Here is a 14,478-nt window from a genome sequence, read left to right as displayed (position 1 = left end):
TTCGGTGATAATAAAAGTGGGTTTTTCTGGAAAAAGGTAGACACTTTGATAAAGAAACGACGTCGCTTTTGTTCGTCGTCAGGTACAGATGTTTTGTGGGAAAACGTGAGCCAACCCACGTTTCAAGAGAGAGAACAACTGCATCATCATACGTCTCTCTCTCTCTCTATCTCATTCATATTTTTAATACTCTCAATCTGCTTTGAAAGCGTTTGTTAACTACTTTAGTATTCATTTTATAAATTTGAAACAAAAAAATTGCAGATATTATTTTTCCTAGTGTTGCTCTATCTTCTTCTTCACCAATCACCAGTAAGTTCTTCTTTCTAGTTTCTATTTTGGGATCTTGCGTTTTCATTCCCCCCCCAATGTATGCTTCCATGAGCTGTTACTCACTTTTGGTTAGCTTTGAATCTTGTATGAGTAAGAAAAATGAGAAAAAGATCCTTTAACTAGTGGGCTTGTTCATCTTTGTTGAAACTCGAACAGTGAATCTAGAAAAAGTTTGTTTCTTTATGTAAAAAATGCTTGCTTTTTTTTACTTTCTTTTTTTTTCACTGATGAAAAAAGTTGCTTTTATTTGATTCTTGTTTGGCTGCTGCTGAGAAGTTAAGAAAATGAGAACTCTTTTTGTCATCTTAAGTTGTGTTTTTTTTTTTCTCTCTCTCCCAGGATTGGTCACTGTTGGGAAGATGAGCAAAGTTGTATGGATCATAGGGATACTTCTACGGATGTGCTGTGTGTGGGTTTGTAATGGGCAGGGCGAGTATGTGCTGTACAAGGACCCCAACCAGAAGGTTTCAGACCGAGTTGTTGATTTGTTGGGTAGAATGACTCTTGAAGAGAAGATTGGTCAGATGGTTCAGATTGACAGAAGTGTTGCCAATATCAACGTAATGAGAGATTACTTCATCGGTATGCCCAAAGAAAAAAAAACATATTTCTTGGATTATATTTTTTAAAAAAAGTCTGATAATTTGGTTGGCTAGTTTAGTTGATTCATGCTTAAACTACTTGAGTGTATGTACAGGAAGTGTATTGAGTGGTGGTGGGAGTTCTCCACTCCCTCAGGCAACTGCTCAGAATTGGGTTGATATGATAAACGAATATCAAAAGGGAGCTCTTGTTAGCCGTTTGGGCATTCCTATGATATATGGCATTGACGCCGTTCACGGCCATAACAATGTCTACAACGCTACCATATTCCCTCACAATGTTGGTCTTGGAGCCACCAGGCAAGTGCTGCTAATTAACACTTGGTTGATTCTGCATGTTTCTTCTGCTGATAGATTTGAGTTTTTTTTTTTTTTCACAGGGATCCTGACCTGGTTAAGAGGATTGGAGCAGCAACTGCAGTCGAAGTCAGAGCCACTGGGATTCCATACACCTTTGCTCCTTGCATTGCAGTAAATTTTCTATCTTCATTGTTTACTTTTAGACATTTTTTTGGTTTCTTACTCGCTTGCTATAGGTTTGTAGAGATCCTAGATGGGGTAGGTGTTACGAGAGCTACAGCGAGGATCACAAAGTCGTGGAAGACATGACTGACATCATACTTGGTTTACAAGGAGAGCCTCCTTCCAACTATAACCACGGAGTTCCATTCGTTGGTGGAAGGTAAAAGGCTGTTTCCAACTAAATTTAAAGTGTGATTGATATGAAGCCTTTATGTTCATTTTGAATTTTTGATTATAGGGATAAAGTTGCAGCGTGTGCCAAGCACTATGTGGGAGATGGTGGGACAACCAGAGGAGTCAACGAGAACAACACAGTGACTGATGTACACGGTCTTCTCAGCATTCACATGCCTGCTTATGCTGATGCAATTTACAAAGGTGTTTCCACAGTGATGGTTTCTTATTCGAGCTGGAATGGTGAGAAGATGCATGCCAATACTGAGCTCATCACAGGGTATCTCAAAGGTACCCTTAGGTTTAAGGTCTGTTTACTCTTTTCCTCCTCATCCATGGCTTCATTGGCGTGCTTTAGGGGCTAACTCCAACTTATCTTGTCTGTGATGTGTGCAGGGTTTTGTTATTTCGGATTGGCAAGGGGTTGATAAGATATCATCACCGCCGCATTCTAACTACACAGCTTCTGTCCGAGCTGCAATTCAAGCTGGCATTGACATGGTCTTAGTGTTTCCAAACTTCACAGACACTCTTTGCATATTGATTATAAAGAATTTTTTTAAACTCATTATCTGAAAATAATATTGCAGGTCATGGTCCCTTTCAACTTCAACGAGTTCATCAATGATCTTCTCTCCTTGGTGAAGAGCAAAGTAATCCCTATCACCCGGATTGATGATGCTGTCAGCAGAATCCTCCTTGTCAAGTTCACCATGGGTCTCTTTGAAAACCCTTTGGCTGATTACAGCTTTTCAAATGAACTAGGAAGCCAGGTCAGTTGCTTGCTTTGAGTATTATTATTCCCTGAGCAAAGTATTAATGTTCTCAAACTCTATTAGGCACATAGAGACTTGGCAAGGGAGGCTGTTAGGAAGTCTCTTGTGCTGCTGAAAAACGGGAACAAAACTAATCCTATGCTCCCACTCCCAAGGAAGGCTTCAAAGATCCTTGTCGCTGGTACTCATGCTGATAATTTAGGTTACCAATGTGGTGGTTGGACCATAACTTGGCAAGGATTGAGCGGCAACAAGAACACAAGGGGTAAGCTCTTAATACAATTTTTTTTTATTTTTTTTAATTACCAGGAGGTTCGGGCCAAAGCCATGATCCCCCTGAGGCCCGAAACCACAACATGTAATATTAGTTTCCTCCGAGCGGTACACTCGAACAGGCGGTCCACTCGAAAAAACTGACCTCTAGTAGCTCTTAATACAATTGCCATCATCTTTGAGCAATGATGTGAAAAAACTGAGTTGATGATTTGTTTTCAGGAACTACAATTCTTGGCGCAATACAATCAGCTGTTGATCAAAGCACTGAAGTTGTCTTCAGCCAAAATCCAGGTGCTGAGTTCATCAAGTCGAACAACTTTTCTTACGCGATCATCGCCGTTGGCGAGCCTCCGTATGCAGAGACAGCTGGAGATAGCGACAAGCTAACTATGATGGATCCTGGTCCAGCCATCGTCACCTCCACTTGTCAGGCTGTCAAATGCGTGGTTGTGGTCGTTTCAGGCAGACCGCTCGTGATGGAGCCTTACGTTGCCTCCATCGAGGCGTTGGTTGCAGCTTGGCTACCGGGAACAGAAGGGCAAGGTATCACTGATGCTCTTTTTGGAGACCATGGCTTCAGTGGGAAGCTTCCTGTTACATGGTTCAGAAACACGGAGCAGTTGCCTATGAGCTATGGAGACTCGAATTATGACCCGCTCTTTGCTTATGGTTCTGGTCTTGAAACTGAGTCTGTTGCGAGCATTGTCGCTAGGTAATAAAAAAAAAATCATCTACACAGCTTCATGTTCCATGCGTTGCATTATTCTCTCAGACACCAAAGATTAAGATCCTTTTAACAACTATTTTTTTGTTGTGGTTGCAAACAGGTCAACGTCAGCTTCTGCTGCTAGCACAAAGCCATGCTTAGTCACAGTCCTTTGTCTGTTTCTCTTCCCAAGGTATGTATCATTCATTCACCAGTTCAACTTCCGTTTTGAGAAATTGGTGAGAAACTGATGTTTTCTGCCAACTTTCTGTCTACAGCTTAAGCCGAGTTTTTTTCAGAAGATGAAAAGCTACAAAAGTTTGGAGTAAGATCAGATCATTCTTTCGGTTATTACCTAATCGTGAGAGTTTTTTTCTTTTCTTTTCTTTTGGCAGCGTAGGTTTGTTCTTGTAGCATTAGCTAAAGAGATCCTGAAATGTATCATGTTATATGTGTTTTGTTGCAACCTGGAATATTCTTGGATGTTTACAATCATAGAGTATTCTATGCTTTAAAACTATACATTCTTTACATTGAAATTAGAACATGATTAATGGGGGAATGGGGGAGATCCATTTGGGGTTCTTAGAACATGATTTTATACTTTTCTGCTAAGACATGTCTCTTATATTTCTTATTTAAGAGACATTTCTTAGTTAAAAACTAAGATATGTATTTATATTACGTTAAGAATTTCATCTTAAGAATCTCTATTAATCATGTTCTTAATGGACACTAATGGTATACTGTATTTCCACGTCACTAATGGTATACTGTATCTCCTTGACTGACGTCATGGGGGGGGGGAACACAAGGTATAACTTGTAAAAAAAGTCAAACATATTATGCTTTCTATGTAAGAGGATAAACATATGATGCAGACATAGCCTCAAAACTAGGAATAAAAAAATTGCATAACGCAAGAGATTGAGGTCTCTTATTTATATGCAGAGCAATATAAAACCCTAATGAATTTTCTCAAAGCTCAGACAAAACAACCAGTTCAGAAAAAAAAATGGCAGCAAGACATCAACCGAGAGGAACAGGCTTAGAGGTTCAGTATGAAGATTTTGTCCCCAAATACGAATGGGAAGATCAACCTGAAGCCACTATTCTCACCATTGATCTTCCAGGTTGTTATACAAAATAAATACATATATATATATAATACATAGGCATCTTCAAGAAGCTTCTAAAACTTTAGCTATGGAGAAGCAAGAGGAGAAAGAGAGAATACGTAGGAAGCTGCAAGAAGAAGAAGCTAAAGCAAAAAAAGATGGCTGAGACAAAGAAACTTCAAGAAGAAGAAATAGCAAAAGAGAAGGCTAAGCAAAAAAGGCTTCTTCGGCTTCTAGAAAAAAAAAACAAGATGGTTGACAGAATTAAGGCAAGGAGGCTACAAGAAAAAGAGATTGCTGAGGCAGAGAAGCTTGAAGAAGAAGCCAAAGCAAAAGAGAGAGCCGAGGCAAGAAATCTTCAAGAAGCAGCCAAAGCAAAAGAAATGGCAGAGGCGAGGAAGCTTCAAGAATCAGCTATAGCAGAACATAGAGCTGAGGCAAGGAGGCTTCAAGAAGAAGCTAAAGCAAAAGATATGGCTGAGGCAAGGAAGCTTCAAGAAGCAGCTAAAGCAAAAGAGATGGCCAAGGCGGAGAAGCTTCAAGAAGCAGCTATAGCAAAAAAGAGAGCTGATGCAAAGAGACTTCAAGAAGAGACTGGACCAAAAGAGATGGCCGAGGCAAGAAAGCTTGAACAAGCAACTAAAACAAAAGAGATGTCTGAGGCGAAGAGGCTTCAAGAAGAAGCTATAGCAGAAGAGAAGGCCGAAACCAGGAAGATCCAAGAAGAAGCTGCAGTAGAGAGGAAGATCCATAAGAACAATGTGGATAAATCTGTAAGAAAAGAGAAGATGCTAATGTCAGAAAAGGAGAAGCTTCTGGAACTGAAGGAAGCCTCCAGAACTGGACTACATAAAATCCGATCCTGGTTCAAGGACCAAATGTGTGTCTGGAGCAAGCGGAAAACTAGGTTACTTGTGGAGAAAAAAAAAAAGAAGAAAAAACGTGAAAATGGATAATGGAGAAAATAAGGAAAAGAGAAGTAACAAGTGAAAAAAGAAGAGGTTGATGATGGTAAATATTAGGAGTGTATACTCTTGTTATCTTTTGCTCTCGGAGCTTACATTTCTTATCTGTTTATCATCATCACCTTCTTTTCATCTTCTTCTTATTCATTCTATGTTGGGGGAGGGGGTGCTATTAATTAGACTTTATAATTGTGATATGTTCTGAATCTACTAAAGTTTGGTGATGCCAAATTTACATTAGCACAAGATTCACATATACATTTAAAAAAAACTTCTTTGAAATTTGGTGGGAATCTGTTCTCGGTGGTAATGAAGTTTGGTGTTTTGTTCTATTTATTGTTCTATAATTTGAATGGAAAGAGTTTCTCTCTTTTATTTTGATACTAGATTTTAATCTACGTTTTTAAAACTCAAAAGAATATTTTTAAGAAAAAATTGCATCGTATATTGGTTAAGGCTGTAGGAGCTGTGCACAGTCTTGTTAATTTATACATCTATTTTTTTAAAGCAATCATGCTTTTATTTTAAAAATTGAATCTAAAACCAAAACATTATAAAAAAAATATGTTAGCTTTAGAAAACACTTTCTCTAGAGATTTTATACAGTGCTCTGAAAAATTTCTACAACAAAATAAATTAAAGATAAAGCTAAAAATCTAGAACCTAAATCTTAGAACAAAAAACAGAAAGTCACGGCCTCTACCAATCACCCCGGTAATTTGCAATCACATACTTTCCACTGTTTAAAAACAAAAAAAAACAATTTTTCTATAGTACCACTTTCTCTCTACTTTCTTCTTCTCCTTATTCTTCACTCAGCCACCATCTTTCAACTCTCACCAGACAGATCTCTCCGTTCGACTCGGAAACGATGATCACTAATGCTATTTCCTCCAACCCTGAGAGGCTGTGAGGGCTAAAAAATGATGGTTGAAGACATTCTTCTGTGGGCACTGACCAGTCGTCGTTTGCGCAGCAGAGATGTACCATTTAGCTTTTGACGTTAGTCTCAAATAACAGTTCTTCAAGCTCTGAGGAAAAAGGGAGAATATTAATATCCATCTTCTCTTAGTACAGTCTGATAGGAATAATAAGAATGTCAAGAAAGTTGATATTCCTACACACTCCGCTTCTTCAACTCCTCATCCTGTTTTACGTTCCAGTTGTAATGTTGCAAAAACAGAACAAGTCAAGGAAGAAACATCTAGGAGGAGCCGAGGAGGAGTCGATTATGTCAGAATCAGTCTATGATCCTTTGTCTTTTTACTCCAAAAGTCTTTTGTTTGGTTTTGTGTCTCATCATTTGTCTTTTTTTTTTGTGTATGTTTGACTTTGTTCTTGTGTTGAAACTACTGGTTTTTAGAAGCTTTGCTCGTCCTAATGGCATTATTTCAATTTCTCCAACACTGCTGAATTTTCTTAGGCACCAATCAATCAATGTGTCATGTAATGTGTGTGTTATTGCAACCTGGAACATTTTTGGATGTTTTAAACTGGAAAGTTTCTTCTATTGAAACTCAAGCTCTCTATAACTACACAATCTTTATATTGGAAACGTTGTGGAACTGGACACTAATGGTACATCTCCTTAACTGAGTTCATTGGGGGAACACAAGGTATAAAATTTGTAGAGAAAAAGCAAAACATATTATGCTTTCTTTGTAAGAGGATAAACATATGATGGATGACTTGAGACGAAAGAAGATATTTTTTGCCTCAAAACTAGGAATATCAATTGCATAATGCAAGAGAAAAGGGCTAAGCATTGCGTAGATTGAGGTTTTTTTAAAATATATTCAGAGCAATAAACCATATTGGATATTCTCAAAGCTCAGACAAAAACAACCAGTTCAGAAAGAAAAAGCAAAATTTAATTAATGGCAGCAAGACAGCAGCCGAGAGGAACAGGCTTAGGTGTTCAGCATGAGGATTTTGTCCCCAAATCTGAATGGAAAGATCAACCTGAAGCCACTCTTCTCACCATTGATCTTCCAGGTTGGTATACATATATATATATTTGACTAGTTTTGGTGGTATATTTCTGATGTGAACTGTTTTTTTTTTCTAAAAAGATTTTACAAAGGAGCAAATAAAGACAACGTATTTGCAAACCTCGAAGATGTTAAGAGTCACAGGAGAACGTCCCCTGGCTGGTCGGAGATGGAGTCGTTTCAACGAAGTCTTTTCTGTTCCACATAACTGTCTTGTAGATAAGATCCATGGGAACTTCAATAACAACTCCCTCACCATCACCATGCCTAAGGAGATTACAAAGATGTCTAATCTCCCAGAAACTTCTAAAAATATGGCTGAGAAGTTTGAGAAGCTAGAGGAGAAAAGGTTGTTGGAACAATCTATAAGGAAAGCAAAGGAAAAAGAGGTTGAGAAGAAGAAGAAGCTTCTGGAAGAGAGAGAGGCAATACTTAGGAAGCTGCAAGAAGAAGCTAAAACAAAAGAGATGGCTGAGAGAAGGAAGCTTCAAGAAGAAGCAAAAGCAAAAGATAGAGCCGAGGCAAAAAGGCTTCAAGAAGAAGCTATAGCAAAAGAGAAGGCTGAAGCAAGGAAGCTTCAAGAAAAAGCAAAAGCAAAAGAGTTATTTCCATTAACGGCAACAAGACACCAACCGAGAGGAACAGGCTTGGGGGTTCAGTATGAGGATTTTGTCCCCAATTCTGGTTGGAAAGATCAACCTGAAGCCACTCTTCTCACCATTAATCTTCCAGGTTGGTATACAAAATAAACACATAAATTTAACTAGTTATTGTTGTATAGTTCTGAATCAGTGTTTTTAAACCTGGACCGGATTAGCGGTCAGACCGGATTTAACCGTAAACCGGTCACCAATTCTGATTGGGTTAATGCCAAAACCCAACTAAAATTGAACCGATTAAAATCTATATTGAACCGTTAAAAACCCGAGAATCGACAACCCAATGACACCGGTTAAACGCTGGTTCATATATAGACCATGTTTTTGTTAATAGAACAATTAACTTTTCTTCTTTTAAAGTAAAAATATGGTTTGCAAAATATTAATTAGGTATTTTCGTCTCGTCTCGGCAAGTCATCACAAGATTCACAGACTTAAATTTTCATGCTAAGATATTATTTTTGTCCACTTCACACTTCTTTTAAATATTATTTCATGATCACTTGTGTTGAAGACTTTAACAATTGAAACATTTACGTTTGTGAAATTTGTCTAGTTTATAAAAGAACAAAGAACTTAACTTATTATTGTTTTTCATTCCATGAGGAAATCAATACTTAGTTTACATGATCTGTTTTTTGTTCTTACTTATGGTTTAAGATTCGCTTGATTTTTTTTGTGTACACTGCAAAACATGATTTGGGCTATTAAATTATTTTATTACTCTCATTACATTTTTGGTTTGTTATTTTTTAAGTTTTTATAAGCATTTCTGTTATTGAATCATTTTTATTTGATATGATCTATCTTTTGTAAGACTATGCATATTATTCACAAAATATCATTAAATTCAGTTTAATCAAACTCAATGAAACCCGTCGAACCAATGATCCATGACCCAAAATATTCAGGTTCGGTAGCCCGTCTGCTTTTGAAAAATACTAGTTCTGATGTAAACTGTTTTGCAAAGGTTTTACAAATGAGCAAATAAAGACAACGTATTTGCAAACCTCGAAGATGTTAAGAGTCACAGGAGAACGTCCCCTGGCTGGTCGGAGATGGAGTCGTTTCAACGAAGTCTTTTCTGTTCCACATAACTGTCTTGTAGATAAGATCCATGGGAACTTCAATAACAACTCCCTCACCATCACCATGCCTAAGGAGATTACAAAGATGTCTAATCTCCCAGAAACTTCTAAAAATATGGCTGAGAAGTTTGAGAAGCTAGAGGAGAAAAGGTTGTTGGAACAATCTATAAGGAAAGCAAAGGAAAAAGAGGTTGAGAAGAAGAAGAAGCTTCTGGAAGAGAGAGAGGCAATACTTAGGAAGCTGCAAGAAGAAGCTAAAACAAAAGAGATGGCTGAGAGAAGGAAGCTTCAAGAAGAAGCAAAAGCAAAAGAGAGAGCCGAGGCAAAAAGGCTTCAAGAAGAAGCTATAGCAAAAGAGAAGGCTGAAGCAAGGAAGCTTCAAGAAAAAGCAAAAGCAAAAGAGTTATTTCCATTAACGGCAACAAGACACCAACCGAGAGGAACAGGCTTGGGGGTTCAGTATGAGGATTTTGTCCCCAATTCTGGTTGGAAAGATCAACCTGAAGCCACTCTTCTCACCATTAATCTTCCAGGCTGGTATACAAAATAAATACATATATTTAACTAGTTATTGTTGTATAGTTCTGAATCAGTGTTTATAACCCGGACCGGATTAGCGGTCAGACCGGATTTAACCGTAAACCGGTCACCAATTCTGATTGGGTTAATACCAAAACCCAACTAAAATTGAACCGATTAAAATCTATATTGAACCGTTAAAAACCCGAGAATCGACAACCCAATGACACCGGTTAAACGCTGGTTCATATATAGACCATGTTTTTGTTAATAGAACAATTAACTTTTCTTCTTTTAAAGTAAAAATATGGTTTGCAAAATATTAATTAGGTATTTTCGTCTCGTCTCGGCAAGTCATCACAAGATTCACAGACTTAAATTTTCATGCTAAGATATTATTTTTGTCCACTTCACACTTCTTTTAAATATTATTTCATGATCACTTGTGTTGAAGACTTTAACAATTGAAACATTTACGTTTGTGAAATTTGTCTAGTTTATAAAAGAACAAAGAACTTAACTTATTATTGTTTTTCATTCCATGAGGAAATCAATACTTAGTTTACATGATCTGTTTTTTGTTCTTACTTATGGTTTAAGATTCGCTTGATTTTTTTTGTGTACACTGCAAAACATGATTTGGGCTATTAAATTATTTTATTACTCTCATTACATTTTTGGTTTGTTATTTTTTAAGTTTTTATAAGCATTTCTGTTATTGAATCATTTTTATTTGATATGATCTATCTTTTGTAAGACTATGCATATTATTCACAAAATATCATTAAATTCAGTTTAATCAAACTCAATGAAACCCGTCGAACCAATGATCCATGACCCAAAATATTCAGGTTCGGTAGCCCGTCTGCTTTTGAAAAATACTAGTTCTGATGTAAACTGTTTTGCAAAGGTTTTACAAATGAGCAAATAAAGACAACGTATTTGCAAACCTCGAAGATGTTAAGAGTCACAGGAGAACGTCCCCTGGCTGGTCGGAGATGGAGTCGTTTCAACGAAGTCTTTTCTGTTCCACATAACTGTCTTGTAGATAAGATCCATGGGAACTTCAATAACAACTCCCTCACCATCACCATGCCTAAGGAGATTACAAAGATGTCTAATCTCCCAGAAACTTCTAAAAATATGGCTGAGAAGTTTGAGAAGCTAGAGGAGAAAAGGTTGTTGGAACAATCTATAAGGAAAGCAAAGGAAAAAGAGGTTGAGAAGAAGAAGAAGCTTCTGGAAGAGAGAGAGGGAATACTTAGGAAGCTGCAAGAAGAAGCTAAAACAAAAGAGATGGCTGAGAGAAGGAAGCTTCAAGAAGAAGCAAAAGCAAAAGAGAGAGCCGAGGCAAAAAGGCTTCAAGAAGAAGCTATAGCAAAAGAGAAGGCTGAAGCAAGGAAGCTTCAAGAAAAAGCAAAAGCAAAAGAGTTATTTCCATTAACGGCAACAAGACACCAACCGAGAGGAACAGGCTTGGGGGTTCAGTATGAGGATTTTGTCCCCAATTCTGGTTGGAAAGATCAACCTGAAGCCACTCTTCTCACCATTAATCTTCCAGGTTGGTATACAAAATAAACACATAAATTTAACTAGTTATTGTTGTATAGTTCTGAATCAGTGTTTTTAAACCTGGACCGGATTAGCGGTCAGACCGGATTTAACCGTAAACCGGTCACCAATTCTGATTGGGTTAATAAAACCCAACTAAAATTGAACCGATTAAAATTCATATTAAACCGTTAAAAATCCGAGAATCGACAATCCAATGAACCGGTTAAACGCTAGTTCGTATATATACCAATATTTTGTTAATAGAACAATTTAACTTTTTTTCTTTTAAAGTAAAAATATGGTTTGTAAAATATAAATTAGGTATTGCTGTCTCGTCTCGGCAAGCCACAAGATTATTTTTGTCTATTTCTCACTTCTTTTAAATATTATTTCATGATCAGTTGTGTTGAAAACTTTAACAATTGAAACATTTACGTTTGTGAAGTTTGTCTAATTTATAAAAGAACAAAAAACTTAACTTATTCTTGTTTTTCATTTCAAGAGCAAATCAATACTTAATTTACATGATCTGTTTTTTGTTCTTACTTATGGTTTAAGATTCGCTATATTTTTTTTGTGTACACTGCAAAACACTGATTTTAGCAATTAAATTATTTTATTACTTTCATTACATTTTTGATTTGTTATTTTTTAAGTTTTTATAAGCATTTCGGTTATTGAATCCTTTTTATTTGATATGATCTATCTTTGTAAGACTATGCATATTATTCATAAAATATCATTAAATTCAGTTTAATCCAATTAAACTCAATCAAACCCGGTCGAACCAATGATCCATGAACCAAAAAAATTCAGGTTCGCTAACCTGTCTGGTTTTAAAAATACTGGTTCTGATGTAAACTGTTTTGCAAAGGTTTTACAAAGGAGCAAATAAAGACAACGTATGTGCAAACCTCGAAGATGTTAAGAGTCACCGGAGAACGTCCCCTGGCTGGTCGGAGATGGAGTCGTTTCAACGAAGTCTTTTCTGTTCCACATAACTGTCTTGTAGATAAGATCCATGGGAACTTCAATAACAACTCCCTCACCATCACCATGCCTAAGGAGACGATTACAAAGATGTCTAATCTCCCAGAAGCTTCTAGAAATATGGCTGAGAAGGTCGAGAAGCTAGAGGAGAAGAGGTTGTTGGAAGAATCTAAAAGGAAAAAAGAGGAAGAAGAGGCTGAGAAGAAGAAGAAGCTTCTGGAAGAGAAAGAGAACATACTTAAGAAGTTGCAAGAAGAAGCTAAAGCAAAAGAGGTTGAGGCAAGGAAGCTTCAAGAAGAAGCAAAAGAGATGGTTGAATCAATGAGGCTTCAAGAAGCAGCTATAGCAAAAGAGAGGGCCGAGGCAAAGAAGCTTCAAGAAGAAGCAAATTTAAAAGAGATGGCTGAGGCGAGGAAGCTTCAAGAAGCAGCTATCGCAAAAGAGTTGGCTGAGGCAAGGAAACTTCTAGAAGAAGCTATAGCAGAAGAGAAAGCTGAGGTAAGGAAGCTTCAAGAAGCAGCTATAGCAAAAGAAATGGCTGAGGCAAGGAGGCTTCTAGAAAAAGCTATAGAAGAAGAGAAAGCTGAGGCAAAGAGGCTGCAAGAAATAGCTAAAGAAAATGAGATTGCTGAGGCAAAGAAACTACAAGAGGCAAAAGCAAAAGAAATGGCTGAAGAAAGAAAGCTCCAAGAAGAAACTATAGCAAAAGAGAGGGCCGATGCAAGGAAGCTTCAAGAAGTAGCTAAAGCAAAAGAGATGGCTGAGGCGAGGAAGCTTCAAGGAGCAATTATAGCAAAACAGAGAGCTGAAGCAAGAAGGCTTCAAGAAGAAGCTAACGCAAAAGAGATGGCCGAGGCAAAAAGGCTTCAAGAAGAAGCAAAAGCAAAAGAAATGGCTAAGGCGAAGAAGCTTCAAGAGAGAGCTGAGGCAAAGAGGCTTCAAGAAGAAACTAGAGCAAAAGAGATGGTCGAGGCAAGAAAACTTGAACAAGCAACTAAAAAAAAAGAGATGGCTGAGGCGAGGAGACTTCAAGAAGAAGCTATAGAAAAAGAGAAAGCTGAGGCGAGGAAACTCCAAGAAGAAGCTATAACAAAAGAGAAGCTTGTAGAAGAAGCTGCACTAGAGAATAAGATCCAGAAGAACAAGTCTGTGGTTGAATCTGTAAGAAAAGAGAAGATACTAATGCAGGCAGAAGACAGGAAGCCTTCAGAACTGGAGAAAGCTTTGAAAACTGGACTATACAAAATCCGATCATGGTGGGACCAAACATGTATCTGGGGGAGCAAGCGAGGACGTGAAAATCAGCAGAAGAAAAACTAGGTTACTTGGTGAAGAAGAAAAGAGAAGACATGAAAAGAGATAATGGAAAAGAAGTTGATGGTTAATATAGGAGTGGTTGTTCTTGGAGCTTACGTTTCTTATTTTTTTTTTATGTTTATCTTCGGGTTGTTCTTATATTTTAGAACTGTGATATATTCTGAATTTTAATAAAGTTTGGTGATGTCATATTTACATTGGCACAAAAATATGCTAGAGATTAAGGTGGGGGTATTGGATTTAGAAATTTGATAGAATTTGAAAGATTATGGTTTCCATTAAATTCTAGTGTTATTCAATTGTGTATTTTATCAATTCTTTTAAATTCATGTGTTATTCAATTGCGTATTTTACCAATTTATTTAAATTATAGTGTTATTCAATATTTGCTAGATTTAATAGGAATGTTATTTGAAAGGAATTTAATGGAAAATGTAATGTAAAATGCAAAGGATCAATTCCTTGCTTTTACGAAGGGATTTGTTATTTTTAGAACCAACTTGACCCCACGGTAACCCACTACGTCTTTAGAAGACATATCACCTACACCAGCTCAATTCTAGGTCTCTCCTCTTCCAAAACCGGAACCGAAAAACTGAACTAGAACCAAACCAAATTATTCGAAACCAAAACCGGACCGCCTCAAATACCTGAATGGTTTCTATATTTCTATATCTGAATAACCGAACCGGAAACGGAACCGAACGGTACCCGAATATCCGAAAAAACAAGTTTCAACACTTTGATATAAAATAAAATGTCATCAGTTTCACTCAACCCGAATGCCCATGGCTAGTTCACCCAAAAAGATTCCTTTAGTAAAAAAAATCTATCTACAAAAAGTAAAATTTTCCCAAGTGTTTTATTTTGATAAAAAAATATCTAAGA

At 37.1% G+C, this 14,478-nt stretch overlaps 4 protein-coding genes and 1 long non-coding RNA gene across 7 annotated transcripts; 4 read left to right on the top strand and 1 right to left on the bottom strand.

Moving 5' to 3' along the window:
• Window positions 1–4: 4 nt before the first annotated feature.
• LOC106440633 (beta-glucosidase BoGH3B) lies at window positions 5–3,928 on the top strand. Of its 3 annotated transcripts, XM_013882356.3 has the most exons (13): window positions 5–152; window positions 265–312; window positions 673–915; window positions 1,031–1,235; window positions 1,316–1,406; window positions 1,472–1,617; window positions 1,696–1,939; window positions 2,028–2,132; window positions 2,222–2,404; window positions 2,471–2,672; window positions 2,903–3,395; window positions 3,511–3,582; window positions 3,668–3,928. In XM_013882356.3, exons 3-13 carry the CDS (start codon window positions 693–695, stop codon window positions 3,693–3,695), a joined length of 1,992 nt encoding a protein of 663 aa, XP_013737810.1. In that variant the 5' UTR covers window positions 5–152; window positions 265–312; window positions 673–692; the 3' UTR covers window positions 3,696–3,928. The 3 variants fall into 3 exon arrangements, with proteins under 3 accessions (XP_013737810.1, XP_022566965.1, XP_013737809.1); XM_022711244.2 differs by having other exon boundaries at window positions 88–312; window positions 2,933–3,395; XM_013882355.3 differs by having other exon boundaries at window positions 88–312.
• Window positions 3,929–4,122: 194 nt separating this feature from the next.
• Window positions 4,123–5,883, top strand: LOC106440637 (inactive protein RESTRICTED TEV MOVEMENT 2-like). Its single transcript, XM_048767285.1, has one exon. The coding sequence runs from the start codon at window positions 4,666–4,668 to the stop codon at window positions 5,461–5,463; it is 798 nt and encodes a 265-aa protein (XP_048623242.1). The 5' UTR covers window positions 4,123–4,665; the 3' UTR covers window positions 5,464–5,883.
• A 140-nt stretch (window positions 5,884–6,023) lies between these two features.
• Window positions 6,024–7,818, bottom strand: LOC125592336. The gene is made up of 2 exons (XR_007328181.1): window positions 7,585–7,818; window positions 6,024–6,503 (listed from the first exon to the last, which is right to left on the bottom strand). It is a non-coding gene; the product is annotated as an uncharacterized LOC125592336 (long non-coding RNA).
• LOC106440636 (eukaryotic translation initiation factor 3 subunit A-like) lies at window positions 7,243–9,941 on the top strand. The gene is made up of 3 exons (XM_048767284.1): window positions 7,243–7,467; window positions 7,545–8,195; window positions 9,093–9,941. Exons 1-3 carry the CDS (start codon window positions 7,350–7,352, stop codon window positions 9,758–9,760), a joined length of 1,437 nt encoding a protein of 478 aa, XP_048623241.1. The 5' UTR covers window positions 7,243–7,349; the 3' UTR covers window positions 9,761–9,941.
• A 682-nt stretch (window positions 9,942–10,623) lies between these two features.
• LOC111198091 (trichohyalin-like) lies at window positions 10,624–13,938 on the top strand (the record flags this gene model as incomplete). The annotated part of the gene is made up of 2 exons (XM_048768221.1): window positions 10,624–11,290; window positions 12,158–13,938. Coding segments are annotated over 2 exons (2,103 nt in total), but the record flags the coding sequence as incomplete, so codon positions are not given.
• Window positions 13,939–14,478: the final 540 nt, after the last annotated feature.

The sequence above is a fragment of the Brassica napus genome, chromosome C9 (assembly GCF_020379485.1).
Source record: "Brassica napus cultivar Da-Ae chromosome C9, Da-Ae, whole genome shotgun sequence".
In the NCBI taxonomy this organism is placed as follows: Eukaryota; Viridiplantae; Streptophyta; class Magnoliopsida; order Brassicales; family Brassicaceae; genus Brassica; species Brassica napus.
The sequence above is the reverse complement of the archived record's forward strand: the minus strand, read 5'-3'. Positions and strand labels throughout refer to the sequence as shown.